The following is a 25,354-nucleotide window of genomic DNA, read 5'->3' as shown; positions in this document are numbered from 1 at the left end:
AGAAAGTTGCATTTGTGGGATGAGCAGCAGAGCCGAGGCCAGATCTCTACTGGTGAACGATTTTCCAGCTTGGTAGTTTTAAAAAGTGCAATATCCCCCGAGTGTCGGTGGGCGGCGCCTTTTTCTTCTTCTTCCCTTCCTGTGTGACTGAAGCCATATCCACAAGAAGCTGTGACCCGCTTCCTCTCGCTTCTTCTTCTGCCGCAGCCAAAGGAAAAAAAAACAAACTGTGAATGTGAGAAGTGCACTTGTGTTTGAACCTTTAATACAAACTCTCCCAAACCTGCACCACTGTCTTTTTTTTTTTTTTTTTTAACCTTCCGATGTCCTCTAACAATTCTACTGCTGCAGTTTGAAGAATTACCTGATTTTTTCCCCGACTAAAAGTTTCTGCGAGTTCCTGAAATTTGTTTGAAAGGTCGGCCGATTCGCGCCGATGCTCACAATTATTTTTCACTAATAAAATGCAGAGAACGTGTTTTTCTGATGTCCTTGTTTACACGTCCAGTCGTTTAGGATTTTCCATCGCCGTCATTCACGCTCTTCTGATACGTCGGCTAGTTCTCCGTCCGCGCTTTGACCGGACGGCGCCATCTTTGTGACGCATCGACACACAACATTGATTACCATACTAATTTTTCCAAGTTCATCTTACCTTAACTGTGAGCTTACCTGTACTTCGACGTAACGAATCCATTAGTGCTTCCACTGGGGGGCGCCAGAGACCGTTTAATGGAAGCGTTGGTAAAGATGAGCATAATGGAAACTAAGAAATGGTTTGCTCACATCCCGTACTCATAAAATAAGTTCATCAAAACATTTCTTGGAACAAACCATTATCTGTAAAAAAAACAAGGTGTAGGTGAAGCCGTTCCACAAAGTCAGACAACTTGACTTCACTGTTGGTTTTTATTAAAATAGAAGGGTTTCTAGTCACAAACACTCGGTGAGGGAGAGGGGGAGAACGCCACGCGACACGTGAAGGCATTTTGAGAAGAAGTTACAACGTGGCAGTGCCGACTCCGAACAACAGGACAAAGTTTACCCAAGGTTTTTTTTTTACGCCGACGTGGACGACACTGATCATGTTTTCAAGGCAACTTTAGAAACTTAACAAAGTGCAAGTTTGCGAGTCACGTACGTCACGTACGTCACGTACGTCACGTACGTCACTCCAGACTTCTACCCGGGGCTGGATGATAAATATTTACAATGACGGTAGCTCATTATCATTTGAACATTTAATTTTCATGAATTCTTCGTACGGGACAAAGAACATTTTAATTTACTATTAACGCTACGATTGCGTTTGCGAATGATGTCTATAATGTGATTTATCATCCAGCCTCACTAATTAAGACGGTTAACGTGCTGGTACGACACAATCTTTCTGCTACAGGAAGCTCGAGTGAAACCGGCCGATTCAAGTAAAATAATTCGTCACCTTCTCGTGTGTAACAATAAGAAAAACTCCAGTAAAACACCATTAACACTTGACTACAAGCCACAGATAAGACAGACTGTTCTCGGAGATGTTCGAGGTATTTTTTTTTTTTTTTTGTTGAAACAACTTGTAACGGCTTCATGTTTCCGATATGGTCGATAGCAACATTAGCATTAGCCTGAACCAACTTTAAATATCACTTCAGTGCGAAAACTTTGGTGGGTTCCTTTTCTCTCTTTGTGTAAGACGACAGAAAAAATACATCACAAGATAAGACAAAAACAAGTCAAGGTAGATCTTGAATAAAGAATAAAGTTTCTGTCATTTTAAGTCTGTTTGGTTGGTGAAACGCTCATAAAATCAATACATTATTGTGAACATTTCTCTCTCCGTATGCTAACATAGCTTAGCATAGGAACTCATTTGCTCCCGACGTATTTTTTAATCGTTTTTCTATAATTGAAGGTCGGTTCAGAAAGAGGGCGAAGCCTCAGCAGAAAACTAATCTTATGTTTTTATTATTAAAATGGGGTGTAGTCCTTGCTGGTTGCCTAGCAACTGGCTCTGACTGTGGGACTGGTCAAATCATCTCTGGTTTCTGAGCAGCTCTTGCATGCTACCAATTCTTACGCTATGCTAGCTGCTTCTCGGATATAACGGGTTTAAAACAGCTGCCAATTTTTTTATTTTTTTTAATTGGTGACCAAAATGTTTGCTCGTCTCGTCGTCTGCACGGTGGACGACGTGGACACTGATCTGGGTTCGCTCTTCTACGTCTGGTAGAAAAGCTTGTTTGTTAAATTCGCTAAATTCTAAGTACCTTCATGTAGAGCGCGATCTGGAAACTTCTGCCCTGACGTCAAAACTGAAGTAATAAAAGATGCTTTTGGTTGTGAGACTCTGTAGAAACATTCTGCGGGTGATCAAACGTCCCGGTGTGCATCAAACGCGGCGGCGCCCTCCACTGGACGGAGGTCACGAGTCCAGGTTTAGTCGGTCGAGGTCGGACTTTACGTCCTCCAGCTTCTCTGCCCAGTTTACAGCAGCAGCTGATCACAGTGAGGTAAAAGTGATTTAAAAAAAGAAATAATGAAGAGTCATGTCAAGAGGAATGACTGTCAGGTGAAAGGATCCAGAAGAGTCCGGTGGGGAGTCGGGGGAGTCGGGGGAGGGGGGGGGGGAGGCCTTCATAAACCCAGACCGTGGAGCAGCGAGACGCTGCGGAAGCACAGCGCCAGGAAGCCGGTGCCCAGCAGGTCGCCCAGCGCCGTCAGGTACGGGATGGAGAAGTTGTCGGGGTCCAGACTCCGCCTCCACATCAGGCGCACGATCAGGTCGGCCGCGTAAAGAAGGATGGTCACCTGTGGAGGCCAGACGACCGGCGGCAGCCCAAATGTTAAAAATAAACCATCTTTGATTTTAAATACAGCGTCTGTGTGCCGAGTCGACATTCATCCCCTGGTTTTCTACCAATAAATATGCATCACAGGCTTCAGGAGAAAAACATTTCATTAATTACAGATAACTGTGCGACTGATGAGTTCATTGTTTTTAAATGTGCGATAGAAGCTAGAATTATTCTGACTGTAATTGTTCTAAAACAATGAATAGATTGAAGATTGATTGACACTCGTCAAACCAGAGGCGTCTACCTGCAGCAGCACGGCGCCCAGGTAGCACACGGTGAAGGCCGTGGAGATGGGGGCTTTGTCCCCCTGCAGCAGAGAGATGGCGTAGAGGAAGACCAGGTGACCCGGGACCACCAGCAGCAGCAGGACCCGCGCCGACTTGGAGTTCACGCCTGGAACGCAGAGGGAGACCCGTCATTGGTCGAGAGCGGCGCTGGGGTTGCAAGATTAGCGCTTGCAGGACGAGGCGTCTAACCCGAGGAGAAGAAGGTGATGCAGGGGTTGGGCCAGTGTTGCCTCATCTTGTAGGGCAGGACGCCCGGGATGCTCCAGAAGTGCAGGTAGGTGGAGATCCTGCTGGCCTGGATGGCCACCAGGTTACCGCCCACTCCTACGGCCGGGGGCAGAAAGGGCAGGATGGGAGAGGAGCACTTTGTCACTCCAAATCATAGGACTCAGTACAAATCTGCAACGGTAACTCAAGAGGGGCGGGGCTTAGCCAGAAGTAAAGTCACACTGACTTGGTGAAGAAGTGAAGGAGAGTTTTTAGGTTTAATACTGAACAACTTGTCCAGATGCTTCTGCTTTTTAAAAGTCTACTTTCATTCCAGCGGCGACGAGAGTCTCTGAGCCCAATTCATTCAGACCAAACGCATAAAATACCTGCACAGATGTTTTTTTTTCGCCGGATGGAAAAGACCAAGGGAGACTCCTGAATAAAACATAGCGGAGGTTTTATAAGCGGCCCGGCGGAGGGGAACAAGCCAGACTGTGAGATGTGAAGTGGAGGGAGGATCGGGGAGAAAGTGACGGATGTGATTGTTTTATTTTTTTTTTTTTTTACATATTCCCATATTTCACAATTCTTTAGCGTTTGTAGTGAATTCACTTTATGTAGAGTTTGAGGCTTTTATAGGTCATTTTAGTGGGTTTATAATCAGGATATCGGTATATGTTGATAAAGTACAAAGAAAATAGTCGTATGCCCCCCCCAGAATAACAGTTTAGGCACTATTGAACGCACCTGAATATAAGCTGCACCCACCAAATTTAAGAAAGAAAAGTTACGTGATGCACCTGAACGCATCACCTATATATCTGTGGCATGAAGCTCGTTAAAACGTAAAGGTTCATAAATTAGCCGTGTCACTGTTCAGGCTGCAGGGGGGGTTCAAAGTGTGTGGGGAAAAAAAGCAACGGCTTATTGTCCAGAAATTACGGTAATGAAAGTGAGCAAGTAGTGGAAAAGCTTGAAAAATACCAGATTAACTCACAAAAGATTTTATTCGCTGTGGATAAAAGAAAATAAGTGACCTTCATTCAGATCAGTCACAAACGTTTACGTTCAAACTGCAGACGGTTTCGACAACATGCTTTTACTTGTAATTCTCTACATTTGTGTGTCATTTTCTCAACTGAGAAACACCGAATTCTCTCTGCTCCTCTCGGCCAATCAGAACGAGCGAGGCGAGGCCACGGCGCGTTTGCGTGTCCAAAACGTTTTTTTTTCGCATTTCACATGTTCTGCGACGGACAGGCTCACCACGTACCGTTGATGACGGGCGTGAAGACGGCCATGCCCTTGAAGTTGGGATCGCTGACCGTCTTGTCCAGGATCAGGCCTCCGAAACTGGAAGAAGCACAAACAAACACAGACCAGATCAAACACGATCTGACAAAAGAGACGGGGCGGCACCGGGAGATCACAGACAGACGGAACACAAAAGCACCTGCAACAATGAAACCTGTTCTTAAAAGACGGTCAAAGGGGGGGAGGGGGAGGGGGGAGGAGGGGGGGAGGGAGGGGGGTTACCTGCTGATGGACATGGCCACGATGACCGGCTGCCACCCGGAGCGCAGGACCTCCCGGATCTGAGGACTCTGCCGGGCCACCAGCACCCACAGCGGGATGAGGGCCAGGAAGAGCAGGCACACCAGGGGGGACAGGTACCACACGTCTGGGGAGGCAACGGAGGAGAGGCTGGCTCTGACTCTGAACTCAGCTCGTCCGATAAACATCACGCTGTCAACATTAACGATGGGAGGACAGGACCGTCCAGCTGGATGCTTATTATGGTGACTGTCAAAATAAAAGTACCAAGTTGGATTGTTATTACGGTGACTGTCAAAATAAAAGTACCAGGTTGGATTGTTATTACGGTGACTGTCAAAATAAAAAGTCCCAAGTTGGATCGTTATTATGGTGACTGTCAAAATAAAAGTACCAAGTGGGATTGTTATTACGGTGACTGTCAAAATAAAAACTACCAAGTTGGATTGTTATTACTGTGACTGTCAAAATAAAAGGACCAAGTTGGATTGTTATTACGGTGACTGTCAACATAAAAGGACCAGGTTGGATTGTTATTATGGTGACTGTCAAAATAAAAAGTACCAAGTGGGATTGTTATTACGGTGACTGTCAAAATAAAAGGACCAAGTTGGATTGTTATTACGGTGACTGTCAAAATAAAAGGACCAGGTTGGATTGTTATTACGGTGAGTGTCAAAATAAAAGTACCAAGTTGGATTGTTATTACGGTGACTGTCAAAATAAAAGTACCAAGTTGGATTGTTATTACGGTGACTGTCAAAATAAAAGTACCAAATTGGATTGTTATTACGGTGACTGTCAAAATAAAAGTACCAAGTTGGATTGTTATTACGGTGACTGTCAAAATAAAAGTACCAGGTTAGATTGTTATTACTGTGACCAAGTTGGATTGTTACTATGGCGTCACGACACTCAAACATTGTTCGTACTGTTCATCTACTGAGCATGTGCAGAAGAACTTTTCACTGTGGCCATGGTGCGCTGGCAGCGTTTTCAAAAAGTTGGCCTTTTCAGTAAACGGGACCCCAAAACGCAACTGAAGTTTTTATTTTTTCAGTTTTCACTTGAAAATGTTGCCTGAGAAGAGTGAGCGCTGTCGTATGCTCCAAAGTGAGCGAGAATCCATCACGTAACCTCTTCACGTGACAACGGTACAATTCTGTCGCGTTTCAGTCGCACGTCTGGCCGAATGGTGGAAACATGTGAGCGTCACTGTCCTCCCTACAGTCAATCCAGTTTTAATCCAGCGCAGGTACCGCTTTACCCGGCTGGCATGACTTTTAGTACCACATCTCCACCCAACTACCATGTACAGGTGTATCATCACTACCTGGGGGAGGAAAACTAAAGGCGGGAGGGGTTCAGAGAAAACGTGACACTGGTGTAACACTGACATGATCTCTGTTCACGGTTCTCGGTTCTCTTCACTTATGAGCTGCTGCCTGAGCAGATCATATTACAAGACAACCGTGTTCATGTTAGGATCAGCCTCCGCCTGCTGACGGAGCGCTGCAAAGAGGTACGACTTAGGAAACTAAAAAATATATATATATATATATATATTCAAACGCCTGGAGCTACATACCAGGCAAGCTAAAAGTGCAGCTTTCCAAAAGTACCATCATCTTATACATAATTACTGGAATTAATTACAAGGATTTAAGGTTGCTGAGACGAGTCTGTGTGGTGAACGGATTAAAAAAAAACATACACAAAAAAAACAAAAACAGACTTTGGGAGTCTGATTGAAGTCAGAGGAAGTGTCGTCCTGTAATCAGGAGCAGACGGCGCTCGTTCTCACATTAGGAGAAACACACACACACACACACACACACACACACACACACACACACACACACACACACACACACACACACACACACACACACACACACACACACACACACACACACACACACACACACACACACACACACACACACACACACACACACAGCACATTGATTTCAGCTTGATGGACTGACAGGAAGGAGAAGAAAGCTGAGGTTTGCTGCCATCGTGTGGTCGAAGCTAAAAACTACATGCTCTATTGGTCAAACGCATTTCCTCCTATTTGGTACTTCAAATAAACTACAGCAAAACAAATAAGTGGATGGATTAAATCAATTATAAATCAAAATAAATCAAAATAATAATAATAAAAACAATAATAATAATAATAATAATATTTAACGTCTTCAGTCTGGTTTCTCTTTCAACTTCAAACACAGGTTACCTAATGGTTCTGATGATCTACTGTCAATATTCTGTCCTCATTGTTTATTTATTTACCACACTGAGGCTGAACTGCAATCACACTGCATTCAGCATCGCCGCCATCTTGGATGAGGACCAGTTTCTCTCCTACTACTACCGTTAATGAAGGAGGCTCAAATACACTGAAGATATATAACGAAAAGTATGTACACGTGTATTTATAACTAAAGTATTTATTTCAACTAATCAAGAGATAAAAAGGTAGAAATATATCAGACATATTCCTTCTTAATATTTTTAATAAGGGATTAACAGATTTTAGTTGGATTTATCTATTTAGATTGAAAATGCATATCAAATGGAACATTTTTCTATTTTATCAGTATCATTTTCTGGTGCATATTTGTTTGAAAATGAATAAAAATCACAACTGCAAACATGTAGTTATGATCCAGGATGCTTTTACTACTTTACAAACGTGGTCTTTTAAACTTAAAAACGGTAAAAAAGTGATCTATTTCAAAGGTTATAGGTCCAAATATTATGATCGTGTACAATCATTATGATATTTAGTGCAGACAGAGAGAAGTGAGCGTGGGACGACGTAAAATGAAGTCAATCAACAAATATGGAAAGCAATACTTTGTACTGCGTGAAGACAAACGAACCTTCCTCTCTTATTTGTGTTAATTATTGTTGTGGGAAAGCATCCGGGATCACATCTCCACGTGCTGCCACATTCACACGTCGTCACGCGGGAGGGTGGGCGCGCGTTTCCTCACCGATGTATTGGTAGAGCGTGCTGCTGACGCCCGCCAGCAGGGACAGGGTGATCAGATCCCCCAGGCTGGCGGCGATGGGCGTGGCCACGTTGTCCGGGTTGATGCCCACCTTCCTGGAGCCGATGATCACTCCGATCATCACCAGGCCTGCCGCCAGGGGAGAAGGGGAAGAAGAAAGCACAGTGTGACCAGTTATATATTTAGAAAGGAGGCAGAGAGAAGTCAGAGAAACACAGGAAGAGACGTTTAACGAGGATCCAGGATGGAAGAGTCAGGGCGATGGTGCTGCTGAGCAGAGAGGAAAAAGCCCACGGTTCCCCCGGGTGGCGTTCTGCCTCAGCGCCAGGACGTTGAGCATCAATTATAGATTATTGGACTACTTATTGGAACCGGGTGGCTGTCAAGGCTTAAATTTAACACTTTACCCACTTTTACTCCATCAAGACAAACTGAACAGGGTCCAGTTGTGAGAAAAAAAAATCTTTTTAGACACAGAAATGACAAGGAAAAGGTTTTATTCCCCAAATAAAGTCCAATCCAGACCCTCGTTTGAGCACAGGACGCACACGGAGGAGCCGAACCCGAGCAGCTCAAGTCAAGTCGCCTTATTTTCATGTCCTGTTTTAACATATATTTATTACCTTTGCCAACATTTGTTTATTTTTTGGTTAGGATGCAATTTACCAACTTTTTGCAACAACTATTCCCCTGAATTGCACAAACTTTTCAGGGATGATTTGTTAGTATATGTAAGTATATGTCATGGAAACATGGCCGGTTTTAATCTGATTGATCCTGATTAAAATAGCCCCCTCGCCGACCTTTGACCCCCAATCGCTAAACAGGGTCACGACGTCACTGCATCCCGTGGCATATCACAGGACAGGGGATTGAAAACGGAACATTTTGGCCTCGGTGTGACATCAATTGGATTAAAAGTCACCGCGTTAAGACAGAAATACAGTTTTGACCTTTCTGTGGTCTCGACCTTGACCTTTGACCCAAATCGCTCTCAAAATGTAATAGAAGCATCCTCGGATGGGAACAAATCATCCCTGGACATTTCCTGCTTATTTGGGTCGATGTTTTTTTTTTTGTGTGTGAAAAGTTAGTTAAATACATACAAAACAATAGATTAATGCAGATCAAAACACAACAGAAGGTGATAAACGTGTTAAAACGCTGCATGAAAATGAGACAGCTTGACGAAGAAACATCTGCTGACTCATCATGATTCGATTCACTGCCGAAGACACGTCTGGCAAACTTTGAAAGTGTCTTTGATTACTGATCCGTGTAAATCCAATAATTATCATTCCTCTGGCGTCAGCGACGCCAGGAGGATTGTCAGGATGGATGGATGGAGAAACCAGAGCGAGAGAGAGAGAGAGAGAGAGAGAGAGAGAGAGAGAACGCCAAGTAAAGCTGTCAGATCAATTCCAACCAGAGCCGAGGCCGTCGATGCTGCCAGAGCTGGTTGGAGTCAATAAAACCTCAATCCAACTTGAGTGTAGATTCTTCAAACATGTCTGATGGGAGGCGTCGTGGTAAACGGCGTGCCGCGGAGAGGAAAATACTTCTTCTTCTTCTTTTTTTTTTTTTTAAACTTTCCTGTGGTAATTCCCAGCCCTTTGCTCCAGTTTCACTGTGTGCTTATAAAGGATGGCCGTTCCTGAACCAGACGTGTTCATTCATCAGCGTTCCCCCGGTGAGCAGCTCTCTGGCTGAATGCTAATGACTTCACCACGGCTGCTCCGAGATGCTGATTCACACCAGCATTCACAACAAAAAAACAACACTGTAAGGAGGGAAACAACCGGCTTTCTCTTGTGTCAGTAGTGCGAAAAGAGCCGGAATGATCAGAGTCTCTGAAGAGTCTTTTTTTAATCTGAAGGAAAAGCGCGATTCATCCATTCATTTACAAAACATGTGCACCTAACTTTGTCGGGTGATCCGTTTACGTGAATCCCTAGTCTCCTTCCACCACTGAAAGTCTCTGAGTCGGTGATTTGTTGTTTGTAGGCTTCAGGAACAAAACCCACGTTGGACCATTTGTCCTGGTTTTGTTTTCAATTTTCCTATATATTCTCCTATATATCTAGAAGACTTAAAAGCTATAGAAATAGATGATGATGATGATGATGATGATGATGATGATGATGACGATGGCGATGATACATTTTCTAACTTAACATTAGATGATAGGCTCTGAACATAAAATCACACTTTTATGCCATGAGACGATTTAAAATAATCTTATTTGAGTCGATTATAAGTTGGTTCTGCTGGTTAGAGTTTTCTAAAGTGTTTTTGGTTTGACTTCAGTTGTTAAAGGAGCCCTATTATCCAGCCTTTCAACAATTCCACATGGTCTCATTGATCCAAAAACATCGTATTCAAAGTTTATTGCCTCAAATCCAGCTTTTCCTTGATTTTCAGAATCTGCTGTGTCTGTGTGAGCTGGACTGGCTCCGCCCACACACGCCCATCTTTGGGAAGAGGAGGAGGTACTTCCTCTCGTGGTGCCATGTGCCAGAACAGAGCTGCCTGATTGTGGGAGGAGTCAAAGGGGAGGAGCCTACCTTGATTGTGATTGGCTAAACCCCCGATGACACTACATAGGGTTTGATTTCTGATTGGCTGGTTGGAGTGACACACTTTTTAAAGCCAGTGAGAGAGAGGACACTTTCTACACTTCTGGGGCGTCGTTCCTGGTATGGGGACGATTATTACAGCTGGAATATAACTAGAAGGTGGATTTTGCATATTGTGACCCTTTAAACCACGCCTGTTACGATCTCATTGCTCACCTAGAGAGAGCGCGGCCACGAAGGCGGTGATGATGCTGCTGGCGCAGAGGACAGCGGCCTGGTCCAGCTCCACACCTCCTCGGGAAAACGCCCCCAGACACACGGCCGCCACGGCTGCCAGGAAGCCCACCACTGTGGCCTGAACCTGCAGGGAGGGGGGGGGGGGGGGGGGGGGGGGGGGGCAGAGGCGTCACAGTGGGGGGTATTCCGCTGTCTCACCGGATTCTGTGCAGCTGCTCAGTTCAGGAGAAGAACCAGAAACTTTTTTTAAACCCATTTCTACCCATTTTAGCCATATTTTGTACAGGAGCAACATAATAAACCTTCTGATATCTGCTGAACAGGAGAATAAGTCACTGTCTTCATTAACGGTGCATCTCTTCACATCATAAATCCAATGTTTCACTTCGCACAGTTTATCTTCGATGATCAAGATGTATATGAAAATATATTTTAATGAGAATTCTGGTTAGTTCAGGACACAGTTTCTCAGCCCGATCGATGAGAAAAGTCAATTCCTCTCAAAAGAACAAATAATATTTGGGTCAGAATTTTACAAATACATCATATTCAATTAATGAAATGAAAATCATTTTGGAAATCAACACATGATTAACACATTCATGTTTATTTTCTTAAATTTCTTACGTTCTATACATTGCCAATGAATTTCTTTGTTGAATCATTTTTTTATTAAGTTTCAGAACAATCCTGTAGAGTTAATAAAGAGGAGAACAAAAATGAATAATTTGAGTGACATTCATGCTGTAAAGCTTTTTCATTCATTCACCCCAAATTAGTCCTTTTTCAAAAAAAAAGATTTTTCTTTATATTCATTTGAACATAGCGAGCCGCAAGTACTATATCTAAGGGTTTCTCAATAGTAAAAATCTTTAATTCTCAGCCAATCCCAATTTATTTCCTGATTTTATTGAAGTCGTACCGTATTTCACAAAAATGACCAATTAGAATTTCAAATGGACAGAAATCCGAGTCCTGAATGTGTGTTACCTGTATGAGCGCCAGATTGCTGCACACCATGGTCCACTGTTTGTCGGGGTCGTCCATTTGTCCCATGTTGGCCTGGAGAAACCGCACTTTAGTCGCGAGAAAGTTTCAAGGGATCCAGTGACAAAAGAACGGCACCATGAAACAGATCAAGTAACGTCACAAGATATGTGACGAGAAGAGAAACATCCCTAAAAATCCATTTCTGTTGTTTTGATCTTTTCATCTATTTCTTCATCGGCGCCAAATAACAGTCAAATGTGATTGTAAAACAGAATTCAGTTGGTTTCTTATATTCCTGTAAAGCTGGGTGAAAGTACCAGAAATAAGAGGAAATACATAGAGCTTAAGAAACCATTTAGACGATTTTAAGATTAGTTTTCACACAGTTCTGTACAACAACCTTTCTGAAGCCTCCAGGAAACAAAATAAAGGCTAAAAATAGCCTTGAGGCTGAATCTGCTGACACAGTCAATTCCGAGGCTTTGAGGTTTTACACTGTGTGATCTGTGGAGTCTCTGCGTTGATTAGTTTTACATTTATGTGTGTTTGCATCCAAAATGTGGCGACAGTTTAATAGTTCACTCATTTAGTTGGTGTCCGGAGCAGCGGTGGTTGAAATACTATAAGATGAGTGCAAATTATTGTAACTGTTGATTTACACGGGTCTCAGAGTGGCGAAATTCATAAACGCTGTCTTGGCTTTGAGATGTGGACAGCAAAGACGGCGTGGTTTGCCATGTTATCTAATAACCACGGCGGACTACGTGCTCCAGGTGGCGCTGCAGAAGCTACTGACGCTAGGCGGAGGAGCAGAATCGTAGAGTTATATAGAATCTAACAGCAGGAGTCTGTGTCTACATTTCTACGTGCTCCGTGTCTTCTCCTGTGATTTAGATGTATTTGGTGAGTCACAGCGCCACTAAAGGTCTGGCATATGTACTACATGCCCTGTTCATAGTGATGTGTGGATGGAATATTTGGGTAGAAAACGGATAATTGTGTCCGGTGTGGACGGGGCCCCGGTGTGGAGGGGGCCCTCAGTGTCTCCAAATGCCCCCAACTGGGGGACTTTGTTGTTGTTTCAAAAGGGTTAATGTTGAGTGTTTGTCCTTCTTACAGCAGTGGATAGGCGAGCGGCCAGGGTCATCTCCAGGTTTCCTTTGAGTCCGACGAGTGCGGGAACCAGGATGAAAACCTCGGTGATCACCTTAAACACCTCCCAGTCCTGCAACACACACAGAAAGTCGGAGGCAGAAGTTTAGATCAGTGTTTTTCAACTATAAAATAAATACTGTGGTGAGCATCGCGGAAGAATTGCTCTGAGTTGAAGTTCTATTCTGCCAGCTGAACACCAGACGCTTTTATTTTGACATGATCACACACAACCAGAACTTCATAACAGGATGAGACTCCACACAACACATTTCTCACTCATGGTTGCACACCAACATCCAACAAACCAAACTAGACGAGATAATGAACTATCTGAACCGAGGAACAAAAACACGACACAAGCACAAATCAACACACAACAACTCCAACAATAACCCTCGATAACCTCCGGCAACACATAACCTGAACTCCCATCATGCCCTGCAGCGACCAACTCCGTGATGCTACAATACTCTTCACCACTAGATGGCAGCACAGAACGTTGACGGTGAAATTAAACTTAACAGACGTCAGTCTGGTTAATCTCCACCTGCTGCTCCCATCTTGTATCAAAGTACTGTGTCAGTGACAGTGATGGAGAAGTTTTTGAAAAGGAAGAATGTGAACCAGGATCTCAGCTCTTCATCCATCAGGTCCAGGTTTCACACTGAGGGAGTCACTATTAAAAAAAAGAAATTGGGAAATACTTGTTTCTGTATTTATTTGATTCCTGTTGATAAAGCATTGATGAGAACGACTTTATATTGTTAATTTAGGCTACAGAGTTTCACATTTTAACATTTTCGGGTGGTGGTGTGCCTCCAGATTTTTCCAAAGAAAAAAGTGCGGCTTGGCTCAGAAAAGGTTGAAAAACACTGGTTTAGAGAACAGTTGTCGGAGCCTGTGAACTCCCATACTGACGCTGTTGAATAAGTGCATCATATATTCTGTACCAACCCAGTAGCCTACTTTCCGTTGCCAGGACAGACGTACGGTTCACGGAGTCTGCGGAGCGTTTCCCGACTCCATCACGGCCTACATCTTTAAATAGAGGCCCGCCGGAGAGGACAGCGAGTGCAGCTGACAGGAGGCGAGCGGAGGCGGGAGGAGAAGAAAATAGACGCTTCGGGACTGAGGTGCAACGGTGCCGCTGTGGACAACCCGATAAAATATACAGGGACCAGTCAGGTCGTTGAGCCAACATCTCTTCAGAGCGGTTCGGAAACGCTTCCAGCAAACGTGTCCTTGAGTGACCTCTGAAAGATGAATTTGGGCCACGAATGGAGCGGCCGCCCTTTGAATGGGGTAAAAATAAGAGATGCTCATTAGTTGGCATGCTCTGCTAAAAATACCAGGATGTTCAGGAACACTCCAAGAAATTCTCAAATGACTGTGTGGAGACACGCAGTTACTAATAATCACAACTTAAAAATAGAAGAAACATCTATTTAAAGCAATGCTGCCGCCACTGTTTCCCTCACATCTCTGCATCGTTTCTTATTTCAGCAAAAGGGTCAGATTTAAACTTTCCAAAAAGGAAAACAGGACAAAATATACAGAATGGAGTTCTTCTGAAAAATGAAACAAGACTGGCCATGCAACCTTTATTAAAAGATATATGGCACATAACATAGCGTCCAGTAGATGCCACTGTGTGACAGCAGAATGATGTTTTCGTATGCAAACAATATGCAAAAGCTATATGTTTATTTATTATAAAATATGCAGCAGACAACTTGACTGGAGAAAAGCAGAGAAACTGCTACAATTTTGTTTAGTTTTTTTTCCCACCAAACTAAATTGGTGATGAAGGTTAAATGGGCCAAACAAGGCCATGAATGGGAGTGTAGTGAATATCCCTGATGTAAGTTTCTATTTATAGACATCCCTATCAGGTTCTGGACGGGTCACCCCGACTGACCACTGTCATCCAGGGAGTCTATCTTGGGACGTGGCCCACTTCTACAGGAAAACTGCTGCTGCTGCTGGAGTGCCAGCGACACGAGCAAGACGCCAATCTACGAAAACACACTCCTACTCCAGATCTCCCGAGAAAAAATACAATCTTAGTGTTATTTCTGTGGTCTCTGACTGTATAAATTAATATTGCCCCTCGAGATACAGACGCCGTCTTACGCAAAACGTTCGTTATTCTACACTCGTAAATGAAAGCATTTCTTCCCCCCACTGCTTATTTTCCTCTGTCTCAAAGCAAGACATCAACGTTTCTATTACCACTCCCTCTCCGAACCCTCCCCCTTCTCTTTCTCGGCTTATTAAATTAACTGTCCACTTCCATCCCGACTCTCTTCTCTCATCTGAATCTGATTCCGAGAGCCGGGGGGAGGTGGGATGTTAACGCAAACGACGGTTTCGACAATCAGAAAGCAGCACAGTCGGGCAGGAAGCGGGGCTGCAACCGGTATTGTGCGGCGTCCAGCGGCAGTGTGTGACGTCTTCGTCCATCCATCTGTGTGATCCGTCACAAACCGCCGCCTCCCTTCCAAGTCAACATCTCTTCCAGCCACACTGACTCACACACTAACGGATGTGAAGACTCACGGAAAGTCTTTCAGGTCATCATTTCTGCCTTTGACTTTCCAAATGAGTCCGGCTCAGATCAGTCGCCTGCAAGCTGCAGGTAAACTCCCCCTGCTTGTTATTCACGCCTCAAAAGAGCCAATAAACCGTCGGCACGCTCGTATACACGGATTTTTCCGCCATCTTCATCCACCCGGGCCACAGTCATAAACAGTCTGGAGGACGAATGCATCCAACCATCCAACCACCATCAGTCCACCATCAGTTCATCAAACCCGAAGGCCGAGAAAAACTAACAATGTTGACTTGGGATTTTTACCCCCAATTTGACTCTTTTTTCCCCCACCCTGTTTTAATGTTCGTTTTTGAGTAAATAAAGGGTTTTTAACTGTCTAATTTAAAACTTTGGTGCTATTACAGGATGTTTCTCGACCTCAAGATGTTAAAGTTAGTATACAGATACTGCAGTTAATGCCAGCCGTACAATCAAATCTCCTGTAGCAAAGGAAAAGAACTGAATCAGATTATTTACGTCATTTAAATCTTTTTAAAAAGTTCAAGATATGATTCAGCCCCTGAGCTGAGGTATCGGTGATGATGCCATGAAAGATTACTACTATTGCTACCAAACTATATAAGACATGCAGTCAGGGTAAAAACATGCATTTGTAACAACTGTTTTTTGTTTGTTTGTTTGTTTGTTTTTGCAGTGCATTTTATTACAAATTGTTCAGATTTGGAAAAATACTGACTTTTCCAAAATGTGCACCACATTACTCTGCACCACAAAAAAGAAAAACTTTAGATTTAAAGGTTATTATGGCACTATTTTACTCACTGCAGATGGAATTGTGTCGTATATAGCCCCTCAACCAAAGTATTTCACACCCTTGGCCTGTATTAATAAGTACAACTGACCCACAATGTAAAATGCCATGTACAGAAAATACAATAAATACAACTTAGACTAATTGGGTGTACTTTTGCTTAAAAACTATATACTCTCATTTGCAGTCATTTTTGTGTAGATTGCAAAACTCTTCTATATTATTGTCTCTATTTTTAAGATAAATGCACCAGTCAGGAGATTTAATAGAACTTTGCTGAAGTAAAGAGGCCAAACACAAAGACAAACTACTTCAATAAAACTGATCTCAATTAACAGCTTGTTTCCTTCTTAATGCATTAGATTGTCAGTTTAGCAAATACATTGACCTGCTGATGAAGGCTAAAGTCAAATGTTCCTAATATTGATTCATATTTTGGACACATCTGTTCTTAAAGTTTGACTTGAGGAGATATTTCTTGATGCTTCCGAAAAATGTGCATGTAGAACAATAAACATCAACAAGAGTCGCAAAAACTTTGATGTAAAAGACTTTAACACTGAACTTAACTTGAACTCGACAAAAAAACTATCTAAAGCCTCGGTCCCACTGCACAGAATGTGACGGGACAGGGTTTTGTGTGTCCCCACTGCAAAAGTTGTGGATAGTAGCGAAATAACGGTACCCAATGGTATTACCATCTTTGTCACCCTTCCGTTGAGGTACCCAGCACTACAGAGCGGGTCTGATAATGAGGAGCCACAACGCTGTAGTTGTTGTCTACATACTTCGCTTTGCGCACACTGGCTGATTTTATTTTTCTACGTTGGTCCGGAGAGGGCCGAGACTACTGCTGCCTAATGACGTCACTCACCTGTGTCGTTCACAACCCCGCCTACATTCTAACCGTACTCCCTGTGGTGGGACCACGTGTCAGAAACGTGTCTGGGTACGCTTCGCTTTACCGTACCGTCCCGGGCTATTCCGCTCCGGCACGTACCGCGTGGTGGGACCCAGGCTAAAGTTACAGCTGAAGTTTTATTCAGTTTGTAACTTCATATGAACTTTTAACCCTTCTAATGCTATCCCTAAAACTTAAGAGTATGTGACTGACGTACTTGTATGAGGTCCATAACGATACCGGCTGAGACCATCCCGAGTCCCGACACCAGGTACGGAACCAAAACCTGGGAGGCGATGAGCCAAGAGCTCTCCGGTAAGAAGCCATGTTCCGATCGGGTCAGTTTCCACGTCACACCTCGTAACTTCTTGCCCTGGTAACAAAGCTCCAGCTCCAGACGAGTCACCACCATGTTGAGAGAGACGTTACTTTAAAGACTTAGTTCTGTGTGCAGTTATCCCATGGTAAACCCTCGGTCCAAACATGAGAACGGGGAGATGTGTCCAAATAAATAAGGTTCGTCGTGTCGAAGACAAACAGGAAGGAAGCTGAAGAGCAAACTCAATCGATGCTTTAGTTCTTGACTCTAAAAGAGGCCAAGGGCAAAATGTTTCAAGCAGTGACAGAGGCCTTTGTTGAGAAGCTCCAGGACCGGATTAGTGAATACATGGTTGCTTTCCAGGGATCGACCTTTGAAAGTAATCGGCTGCCGACTTCAGTCTGATTGATAATCTCTTTCCCGAAGGCGAAAATCAAAGATAAAGGCTCAGGCGGGAATTGCCGGGCAATGCTGCGTGGCATCTTTGGCCCGGTGGTGAGTCAGCAGTGACGAGGTCTGGGTTTGTCAGCTGCGCTGGGGAGCGCACTCATTAACACCATTTCTGATTTATAGGTTACAATGTTCTACAAGCTCTGATGCTCCACATCTGCAGTCGCAGACGCACTCCTTTCCTTACAACCTCTTTTTCTTCTCCTTTTTTTTAAGTAAAGGCTGGTTCACTGAAAATGTCCAATAAAGGTCCGTGGACGGACTCGTACGTCCAGAGACAGGTGCAGGAGATTTGACTTAAAGTATTGTTAAAGAGAACCAGAGTCAGTTTGATTAACTTTAGTGTCCTTTCAGTTGAGTTGTCTTCGACCTGTTCACTCCAGTGTGAAGTCTTCTTCAACTCTGGAGTGCATCCCGGTAAGTCGTCCAGCGATGATCCTGACAAGCCAATAACTGTCAGAGCCGGCAAGCTGATGAAGAATATCCCAGAAGGTTTCAAGAGTTCGGAGCATCAGTGACCTCCGGTGTCTCTTTTGTCCAAATCTATTCTCTCATTTGGTCCCGAGTCCCGACGGAGGTGAGGAGGGGAGTGAAAAAAGAAAAGAGAAGAACTAGAGTACGTCACGACGAGATCCAGTGTGCAGAGGCAGCAGCCGGCTTCTTGCAGACCGGAGCCTTCTTGTCCTCCTGTCGGCGTCAGAGTCCTGCTTCCTCTGCTCGGCTGTGGCGTGACGTAGCCGTGAGGGAGGCACACTGCAAACTCACAGGGGAAACGACCGGCTCACTGCCTCACGCTCTCCTTTCTTGCTGCGTGTCTGCCTCCCTCCTTCCCTCCCTCCCTCCCTCCCTCCCTCCCACCATGTGACATCCTCGCTCCCTACGTCGGACGATCGCCCCACGGTTGTTCCTCTGTATCCTCTGTCATGAGTCACTCTTTCCCTCCATCCCTACAGTCCACCTGCTCTTAAAACATGAGTCAGCATCTTCTTCACATGAGCAGTCTGCTTCTGTGCTTCCCGGTTTAACACTGCTCTTATCTTTTCATTGTCTCCTAACAGTCACTCCTGCTCTGCTCACTTTCAATGACAAAGTGTCAGGAATGACAATGCAGGTTCTTTTTGTTACACTCTACTCTAAGTAACACTAAATAACACGAAGTGACTTTCCCTTCATTCACACAAGCTTAAAAAATCACATTCAGACCACAAGACTGGCGACATCTGAATTATTTCTGCAGCGAGACGAGACCTTCTTCTCTGGAATAACAAGGATTCTTTCTGCGTCGTCAGTAAAACAACAACTTACAGCATCAGAGGGGCTGAAAATGGAAATCTATAAGGCTCCCCCCAATAAAGATGCCCACGATCGAGGCAGAGCTACAAATTATTCTGCTCAAGAATAAATCGCTTCTTTTTCTTTAAACAAAGACGGGAGGAAGAGATTAAAAATGAATAGATCAAGGGGGACTTCCCAGGTGAAGCAGTTCAGAGACAAGGCTGGAGATTCTTTCAACGCGTGCGATAAGAGTGACGGACGTATGAGGGAAGAGATGTTTCATGTGGAGCGACAGAGGAGAGTCTTATGAACGATTCATGGAGGATGTTGACGTAACAGCCGAGGAGACATGGAGGCAGACGATCCACACTTTGACACAGAGGACTGAGCGACGACTGCTCGAACTGTCCTTTCTCAATAATGTCTTAAAAAGAACATTCCCGGTTCAGTTTCTTCTGCAACAATGTGATAAAACCAGCAGTTAATATTAGTCAAGCTCCTCTCGCTGCTCCGGGGGGGTCCAACAAAAAAACTTTGCTGGGAATTAAAAAATGACCATCTTCCATCAAAGGAGATGACAGCAAGAAATAGAAGCCAAGACTTTAGTTTCTCTTCCGATTAAAAACGTTGCAAAAAAAATAAATGGAATTAAAAGCATTAAAAGCGGGGTAGAATCACAGGAAAATGTAAAAAACAAAAAAAAAACAAAGAAACAACTGTACTGTACTTTATTTCTGTTTCAGAGGAACATATGAGCTCCACACACTGAATCCTAACAGATTTGCCTTCAGTAAGAAGAAACTTTAGGTTTGGGGCTTTATTGCAAAACCACCACGTCTTGTCTTCATCTCCCTACAGTCCTCTTCGTGTCCTCGTTCGTCCCCCGTGCTTCAGCACTAATCGTCCTGCGTCGGGTGGCAGGAGGGGAACTGACAAAAAGAAATGCAGACGAGCAACAGAAGCGAAGGAAATGGTCTGGGTGGGGATGGACGTGCGTTTATTTGGGGGAGGAAACGAGGCAGCAGCTCATCACGACGCAGACGGGCTGCCAGGACGGAGCCACAGCTCACAGAGCAAAGACCACTGTCCTTCATGGTGACAGGCTTTAAATCTCTTATTCCATCTCACACTGCAGTAGAGAAAACCAGATGGTTTCTTACAAGTAGTAAGACGAGGCAGGTGGAGGGGGAGATGCTCCCTGTGGTTGATGCAGGCGATGATCAGGAAAAGATAAAAATGTATCGATTAAAGCTGCTCCACAATTTAAAAAAACGAGATTTCAAAATACAACTTTCAAATATCCAGAGGGAAAGTTATGATTTTAACTCTCAACTGACACGTAAGATCTATACGTACAGCAAAGAGACAGAATTGAATTCTTTGGCATTTTTCTATTGTATCTAGTTTTAAAAGTTTTGATTTTAATGAAATAGTCGTTTTAACCTCGCCCCACTCGTCACTGTCAGAAACATCCAAATCTGGTTTATTCACATATTGCATCCTTGTCATTTTGAATCTTTAAGTCTGTCAGATCTAATGGATTCACTCGTTATCTACACGACTGCGTATCGAGCATTCCAAAGAAATGTTACGAACAGATGGTCTGATGCTGCACCTGAAGGCATCACACTATATTTACTGGTAGCAGTGTCGTCAAAAACAACAAACAAATTATAGGTCCCATATTATAGAGTTTTTCAACTATTGTACAAAGGTGCCGTTTGTCCAACAACAACATTGTATTAAAGTGCATTTCATCATATCCAGCCTTGGTCCTGAATGTCCTCCAGTCTAAAAGTCCCTCTACTGAGCTCTACTGAAAACTGGCTGTTTCGGTGTCTGTGTCTGTCCACGTCTCCTCCAGGCCCGTCTCAAGGAGAAGAGGTGTTTCAGATTAAGTGGTTTCCCTGTTAACTGGTGACCCTTTAGCGTCTCTTGTTGGTGCTAATAACAGATGTTAAAATCCCAACTGAAATCCGTAGTTGAAAAATGCTGTTTCACTGCATTCACAATGACGTTTCTCAGTCTCGTACCTTTTGTGAGTCTTGTTTTAATACATGCTACCATTTAAAGTCCTAGTGAAATGAAAATTTGACCTCCAAAACACTGTCGCTTCTAGGGACATTTTTTATGCAAATTGGCCCAAGGGTAAAATGTTAAAACACGGCAATCTGCGAGAAAATAGCCGATAAACAGTGCTATTTCCGCTGCTGGGCGGAGCTTCTGACAATAACAGAGTGACGTCACTGGCTGTGCACACGCCCAAGTTGTGTTTACATTATGGAGGATCAGAGTTTTGACTACGAAGAGGCTGAATTTAACAATATTTCATCATCATCATCGGACATTTCAAACCCAGTGATTGATGAAGAAGACACAAAAGGGTCGTTCTGCCATCGGTGACCCCGTCTGGAACATGTTTGAGGAAGCAGAAGACGCTTCGTCCTCGATTCGTCCTCGTCTCCTCGCCTTAGCAGTTTTCACCTTTGAGGCGTCCTGACTTTTGGCAGAACGACCGGCTTCCTGGATCATGTTGAAGCGCTTCTCCGACTGCGCGGAATCACCGAAGATGAGTCCAGGTATTACTTGATCGTCTACTAGACACCCGAGCTAGCTGCTCCCACTAGCTGCGCGAGTTAGCGGCTAGCCACTCCCGCCGCCTGTGCTCCTTTTCTCCTCTCTCGGGTCTCTTCCAGGCTCAATCTTTCGTCAAGGCTCATAAAACGCCGACTACAACTTCAAAACACTGTTAAAACTTGGATATTTAAGAGGGAAACAAGCCAATATAAACACAACAGATGGAGATCTGCACAACTTTTGACGTCACGCCCACGAAGAAGTATTCCCCCGACTTCGTCGGCTGGAGATTCAAAATTCAAATAAGTTTGTTATGTGACAACAGTGGTGGGGCAGAGTCGGAGAAACCTTACAAGTAGTACCCCAACCATCGTTTTTTGCAAAGTAGTGTTTCACATTTCACTAGGCCTTTAACGGGGAAGCTAGTTAACCCGAAACACCTCTACAATGTGCAAATGGTACGGTTGATTTATCACTATGACTCATGCAAACACTGTCGTTCAACCAGTTTGAACCACAATCTGACAGTAGAGGCTCCTGAAGATGGCAAGTTGTTCCTTAGTTTGCTCGTATGTGTTTTTACAGTTTCTACCGTAATGTTAACTGTTACGGTTTCTCATATTACACTAATCTTATTCAGTGTATCAGTAAGGCAGAGCTCCACTACCAGAGGGAGTGGTTATTTCCCCACATGACATCATGAAGGGAAAATCTCTGAACTGCCTGTACGAGTACACGTTTGCTAGAAAGTGGAGGTCTCATACAGAGGCTATGGGGACACGTATTACTGTTCGGAAGTCATTCAGAAGCAAATTTTGTATAATCTTTGACAAAAAAGCCCTTCAGATACGAATGCTAATGTTAGACTCTGGACTCACCTGCACGCTGTTGAGCACCATGCCGGCCATCACCATGCCCATCCCGGCCAGCAGGTAGGGAAACAGCACTTGGAGACAGATGGCTATGGACGATTCCTCCTCCACCTTGGTGACGGCCACCTTTGGCCTCTCCTCTGTGGGCTTTTTGGGAGGCGGCTGGATGACAGTTGGCAAGAGGAACTCATCTTGACTGTCTAAAGCCCCGACCGGCCCGGCACTGGGGCTCTTCCCCTTGGGGCGGGACTTTTTGCCCTTTTTCCTCTGGCGGGTCTGTTGTGGTGGCCTGTCCTCACCGGGCATGATGGTGGCAAGTCGGACTACAGCACCTCAATTTGGGGGGATAAAAAAAAAAGAAAATAGGATGTCCTTCGATGATGCTTTGTATCGTCTCTACAGACGTATGGAGCCTGTAAAGTAACCAGAAACAAAACTTAAAATATAGCTATCGTCAGTCTTTTGCTTCAACTTTTACAAAGTTTATGGATCCTCGAAAAGAAAATGGATTATTTATTAACTATAGACAAACTCAACAATATTTTCATAGCATTGTGAGAACAATATGAGGTTAAAAGCCCCAAAAAGATAAGAAAGCAACAGCATCTGCTGATGAGATTTGTGCATGAGTAATATGTTTGATGTTTTCATGTCTACATCCCAGTGTCTTCATTTTCACTGCAGGCGGGTGACAAAATAAGGTAAAAGGCTTGAGAGATTCCATTTTAAGTGTAAAAGTAATAGACATTACATCGCGAGAATGAGAATCTTTTCGCTTGAGAAGCACTAGTATGGATCTGCAATCATCCAACTTGTCTGACTGAGTGACAGAAGCGATAACGCAACCAAGATTATTAAAATACAGATTGAGCTTAAATTAGGTTTTCTACATCATTTTGATCAAGCGTTTGTGGGAGATTTGTAAATATCTAGACCCTCGATATGCAAGAAAGGCCCTGCATGAGAAATTTTAGTCTTTAACGAGTTAGATTGATCAGCAAGAGTGTTATGTCAGTGGAGAGTAATAATAATAATAATAATAATAATAATAATAATAATAATAATAGTAATCAATCTGCAGCTGCTGAAACTTGAATTTAGTGACTTGTAGCTGCTCAGTGTGTTTTAACGTCAGTTTCACACACATTTTAATTTAAAACCAGCACAGAAAAGCTTGTCAACACTGTTATGACTGGATATAAATTAAACTGAATAAATTACATTTACAAGTAAATCCCAAACTGACACAGACAAAGTCTGTCTCAAAGCACAAACTGGATTTTGACACATGACAAAACAAGAAAGAAGAGACATTTTATTGTGTTATTGATATTTTAACATCGATTTTATTGATTCAGTGTGGGGCAACACTATAAATAGTTCCCCTCTGGGATTAATAAAGTATTTCTATTTTATTCTATATCCACGGTGAACAAGGCTAGAGATTGTTTGCAAAAGGTTAACTTTAGCAAAACAATCATTTACGAAGCCTCGCTTAAATACGTGGTGGTTCTCTTTACTTTACGAATAGATTTAAAGCTTCTTTTCACGCAAACCCTTCACAGAAAATACACACATGGCGGCTGCGGAGTCCGGTTCGTCTCCCTGGTGTGTCCCGTCATCCCGCGGCGGCACCGCAGAGATGATTTACAGGATTTTTTCACCTCTTCAAATCAAGTTGTTTACACTCACTCCTCCACCGGGAGCCGCCATGTTCCACATCCCATAATAACACAGCAGCGGTAAGCCCGGGATACACATTTTGAGGATTTCTGATTGGATGAAAGTAAAAGTGCCATGAAGCCCCGCCTATTTTGAGGAACACGAGAGCAGCCGCTTCAAGGGGGAGCATGAAAGGTTTTTGTGAAATAATGTTGCATTTTCTAAAAGAATTTGGACCCGAGTGTTTATTAAATATGTAGGTATATTACGGATTTTCACTCATGTTTAGCGGGGAAAAACAAGTACATGTATTTTTCTTTAATGTCTCAACACTGACGTTTGCAACCCCTCCGCTCCTCCGTAGTGGTTCAGTCCAGCTTTAACCAAATTATGTGTACACGTTTTTATTTAGTTACTCAGCAGGAAATCTATTTAAAAGATCTTGAAAATGACATTTAAAGTAGATTTAATGCTTTAATTAAACATTTATGTCGTCTTATTTAAATGGAAAGCTGAAAACACCAAATAACATTGAATGAATCAAAAAACAAAATTTAGAATTTCAGTAATTCGCTTTTCCTCCTAATATTTCAGCTTTACCAGTATGTTTTAAAATGTTAAATATGAACCGTCACCTTCTTCTTTGGATTAATTTTATTTTGGAGAAAATCATCAAAAACAAGTCTGTTACTCATGAAAGTTTCAAATATAACTGCACACTCAGGTAACCAATAGATTATGTTCTGTGAACTTTTGTAACTTATATAGTGTGTTATTTGAAATTGAGTAAAATGCTTTCGCTGCACTCGTGTTACTAAAAGCGGTGGCGGCAGTCCCAATCCACATGCAAGGACAATTTTGTAATTTAAAAAAAAATCTCTTTCAGCTGTTTCTCAAAGTAAACAGTCAGACTCGGACGATCACAGACACAGAAGGGCAGCTTAGTTTTCATATTCAAAGGCGAAGTTTGATTTATCGTCCTTACCTCAGTGTTCGGCCACAGAGTGAGGCGAGTGTGTGCGCCAGTCTGAAGTGTGAAGGCCGAGAATAAC

General features: G+C 43.4%; 1 protein-coding gene across 2 annotated transcripts; it reads right to left on the bottom strand.

Annotated features, from left to right (window-relative positions):
- Window positions 1–901: 901 nt before the first annotated feature.
- Window positions 902–25,354, bottom strand: LOC308130095 (solute carrier family 41 member 1). 2 transcript variants are annotated; one of them, XM_080496287.1, is made up of 11 exons: window positions 25,288–25,354; window positions 22,647–23,053; window positions 12,844–12,951; window positions 11,727–11,798; window positions 10,716–10,860; window positions 7,906–8,052; window positions 4,886–5,030; window positions 4,623–4,702; window positions 3,329–3,463; window positions 3,097–3,245; window positions 902–2,805 (listed from the first exon to the last, which is right to left on the bottom strand). In XM_080496287.1, exons 2-11 carry the CDS (start codon window positions 22,944–22,946, stop codon window positions 2,632–2,634), a joined length of 1,455 nt encoding a protein of 484 aa, XP_080352413.1. In that variant the 5' UTR covers window positions 22,947–23,053; window positions 25,288–25,354; the 3' UTR covers window positions 902–2,631. The 2 variants fall into 2 exon arrangements, with proteins under 2 accessions (XP_080352413.1, XP_080352412.1); XM_080496286.1 differs by lacking the exon at window positions 25,288–25,354 and adding an exon at window positions 24,217–24,351.

The sequence above is a fragment of the Blennius ocellaris genome (assembly GCF_963422515.1).
Source record: "Blennius ocellaris genome assembly, chromosome: 5".
NCBI classification, from domain to species: Eukaryota; Metazoa; Chordata; class Actinopteri; order Blenniiformes; family Blenniidae; genus Blennius; species Blennius ocellaris.
This window is presented reverse-complemented; position numbering and strand designations above follow the sequence as displayed.